Source organism: Alligator sinensis, unplaced genomic scaffold (genome assembly GCF_000455745.1).
Source record: "Alligator sinensis unplaced genomic scaffold, ASM45574v1 scaffold434_1, whole genome shotgun sequence".
Classification (NCBI taxonomy): Eukaryota; Metazoa; Chordata; order Crocodylia; family Alligatoridae; genus Alligator; species Alligator sinensis.
The window spans coordinates 2209974-2213705 of record NW_005841994.1 but is presented as its reverse complement, the minus strand read 5'-3'; the positions used below and the strand labels follow the sequence as shown (position 1 = coordinate 2213705).

The 3732-nt window shown below is 41.7% G+C and overlaps 1 protein-coding gene across 2 annotated transcripts in view; it reads right to left on the bottom strand.

Moving 5' to 3' along the window:
- Positions 1-3732, bottom strand: part of LOC102371638 (glyoxylate reductase/hydroxypyruvate reductase-like) — a 17843-nt gene that overhangs the window by 7092 nt on the left and 7019 nt on the right. The window contains exons 5-7 of one of the 2 annotated variants that reach the window (XM_025201438.1): positions 3121-3209; positions 1867-1971; positions 838-973 (exon numbers count right to left, since the gene is read on the bottom strand). In XM_025201438.1, coding sequence (XP_025057223.1) covers positions 838-973; positions 1867-1971; positions 3121-3209 — 330 coding nt within the window. The remainder of the gene's footprint in view (positions 1-837; positions 974-1866; positions 1972-3120; positions 3210-3732) is intronic. The other variant, XM_025201439.1, reaches the window with a different exon arrangement.

Sequence of the window (3732 nt, the reverse complement as noted above, 5' to 3'; positions counted from 1 at the left end):
GGGGGGGTGGGTGGGGGGGAGGGCGGCTTAGGAGTGAGGGGCACCAGCATATCAGGGCTGCTCAGCACCACAAAGCAGCATTGGGAGGGCATGGGGGGGGAGGAGGAGGACGACAGCCGCAGCTGCAGCCATACAGCAAAGGGAGCAGTGGTAGTGCTTTATTTTCCATGATTAAAAAACCAAAATCAAATGTCAAAATAAATAGGTATTTAGAATTTATTTCATTATTATGACTGAGGCACCAGTACGCTTCCAAATTGTTTTAAAAGTGTAAATATATCTGTGACAAACTGGTACCATGGACTTCCTAGTAGCACACTTCTTGAACTCTCTACGTTTCCTGAAGGACTTACTATATGTCGCAGTCAGCCAAGACTCTGGAACAATCTTTTTTTCTACATTTTTCTACATTCTGACTACCAAAAAAAAGGCGTGTGTTTTACTCAGGGGTGTATGTGAAAAAATACAGTAATATGAATGTCATTTGGGCTTCTTTTAGAATAAGCTTCTAATTGAGGAGAGAATCCCAAAGGGCAGCCACTCTTCAACTTTCAAAACTGTCATAACCTGATCACATTAACCTTCCTGCTTCTCACTGAGAAAAAGTGCAATTTTCTTTTTTTAATTCCCATCTAACAAGAGAATGGCAGACAGCCATGCTACAAGGCCAGAAAACAGCCCCCCCAAGAGCTTCTGCCCTGAGCCAACATATATATTCATGGTCAAGATGATTACAAAAGAAACCCTGGAAATCCATAACACCTGGATGTCTGCATTATCTCTGACTCTTTTCCCTTGCTATTTAGGCTCATTTGAGTGACAGAGTAGCACATTCACCTGCTCGTGTTGATGAACACTGATGTTTTCTTCATTTTGCCAAAGAAATCCTTGTTGCACAATCCTGCTGTATCAGGAGTTAGGGAACAGGTCACAACAACAAAGTCCGACTCCTCTGCTAGCCTAGTGAGCGGAACTGAATGGAAAACACAGGCATCATGAGTTCACTTGGAGGTTTCACTACTCTGAGATCTATCCCACTTACATCAATCATCAGTGAGTTACTATTGCCTAAGAAGATCTCATTAATCTGACCCCAGTAACCAGAAGAAATCAGGTTGACAGCTGAGTGCAAAAACAACATCTGGACAAGGTACTATGTTTGCATGGGCACCACTTCTTTGCTTTTAAACAATTTAATTGATAAAGTTTCCTCAATTAAGAAAAGAAATTTACCAATTCTTGCCAGTTTACCAATTCTTGCCATCCCAGAAATGGCTACAGTATATATTTCAGGTGTAGCATATGTAGCAAAACATCACCTTTATATTTTAAATGAACAGTTAAAAGTTTTGTAAGCACTGAAGATGGATTTAATAGATTTTACAACTTTCACCAAAGGATGGGACAAGAGGAATATGCAGATTACACTGGATTTGCAAAGAAAAGAACTAACCCCAACAGTAACTGATATTTTTGTAATTGTTTATTTTTCACAGAGGTATATCAGAGCCAGGCAACACTGCAGGATGATGAAAGGAAAAGTCTGTCCAAAAAGTCTGTGCATTATACTGAGTGCATGCATTACTGCTGATCAGAAAACAAAGACCCGATATCAAAATTAAGTGATCTGGGGTAAAATCTTGGCCCTGTTTGAAATCAACAAGGCCAAGATTATACTCTTGTCATTGTCACCACTTTTGGCCAATGAGATATGGACTGTGCTTTGCTCAATGCCTCTAGTTTCTCATCCTTACAGCCTGGACAATGTCATCCCTGCATCACCTCATTTATTTTGGTTGCTATTCTGCAGGCATGAAGGTCTGGAAAGAGATTATTTGCTCTTCCAACTCGATTGGCGTTTCTTACCAAATTCAGCTTCAAACTCTGCAGCACCCTCTGGTTTCAGATGGCGTCCAGCATATAGAAATCTCTTGACCCCAAACGGCTTTAGACGGCGTGCCACTGCCTGTCCTAGAAACAGGAGGTCATCTTTCTATAAGCTTGGGATAGCCCCAGCAGAACCCACCTTCCCTTGCACATGGAGAGTCAAACACCTCAGCAGCATTTCAAAGCAACCCATCTCTTTAGCTCTCTATCAGATCTCTATTGCTCCAGCATCTTTGGACAAGACCACAGGATGCATTCCACTGTTTGCTCAAGTACAATGAAACTAATCACTCCTTGAGAGATTACTCTAAGTGCCCCAGCTGGAGGCTGCTGTACCTTTCCTGCCAAGGTTTCACATTTGTTAAGGAGATAAAGCGCTCTCGTTAGTTCCAGGGGAAAGTGAATGTGTTTGTAGCAAAGGGAATCATGGGCCATTAAATCTGACGTTACATTAGAGAGCAAATTTTAGGGAAGAGAAAGATTCCATGACCAACTCCACAAGCTAATGAACAAACCAGTCCTCCTCTCTACCATGGACTTTGGGATATTTGCTTAACTGAAACACAGTTCTGTGGTCTTGTCCAATGGGAAGAGTCCAGTCTGTCTGGTTTCTGATAAAATGAAATACACAGAGCTCCTGGAGTTTAAGATCTAAACTTGAGTGCAGTCACGCCACTGTTGGTAAGATGGAGAGAGACTTTTTAAAATCTTCTCTTACTCACCCTCTGAATGTTAGGGCATAGGCAAGTGGGAGCAATCCATCAATTTTGGGGTTAAATGTCTTTCACTAGCAGTTCCTGTCCAACACACCCCTATTTTTTATTTATTTTGTTGTTTCTATAAATGCCCTAGTATTGCTACCACAAAGTTAAATACAAAAGTATTAGAATAACAAGACATGAACTCCTAACTAATGGGTTAAAGCATAGATATCCTCAGAGCAAAACTCAGAGCAACCATATGGGTTCAAGATTAAAACTAAAAACTGTCAGACTAATAAGAAAGAGAACTCTACAAGCAAGGATTCTTCCTTCAGAGCAAGAAGCAGCAGACAAAAAACCCCTCAATGACAGAAGAAAGTTTTAACAGGGATAAAGAACTGAGTAGACTATTAAGACTACAGACAGATTTATTGCAGACTTATTGTTACTGATCACCAAATTAGGTATTTTAATCAAACACCAAACTGAACCCTCCTCCATCACTGAGAGAGAGATACTAAGACACAGTTACCTATTCTTCCCAGCCCTATGATCCCGACAGTGCTATCAGATAGCCCATATCCACACATCCAGAAGGGCTTCCATGTTGTCCAGCCACCACTATGACAGGAAATAACATAAGAGCAGATGTGAGACAAGAGCAGAAGATTCCACTTTATATGCTGGCTTGGGGTCTAGATATGAACGACATGACAAACTGTGAATGGCATAAATGCAGTAGGGGTGGTAACCTGAGTGTCATAAGCATGCAAATGGAGATGTTTTAGGGGCCTAGAAACACGAAAATGAATAAATTTAAGTGACACTAATGAGCAGAGACACAAATGCCTGCATGGTTCCTGCTTAAAGCTACCCTTGCACTCCCTTTCAGGGGCCTTGGTGTAAATCAGATACACTTCAGGCCTGATCTAACTTGTGCACTGTTACTGAAGGCTTCTGGGAGCAGCTGCACTGCAGTGACCTCTGGCCATAGGCTCAATGCACTTCCTACAGCAGGGACTAGGAACAGGGCTGCTTGTTTTCTTCTGACCAGGGAGACAACCTACATAATACAAGGGGACTCTTAGGGAGGCAAGTCCAACCACCTTTAAGGATTCTTTGCACTGCTAGATACTTTCTATCT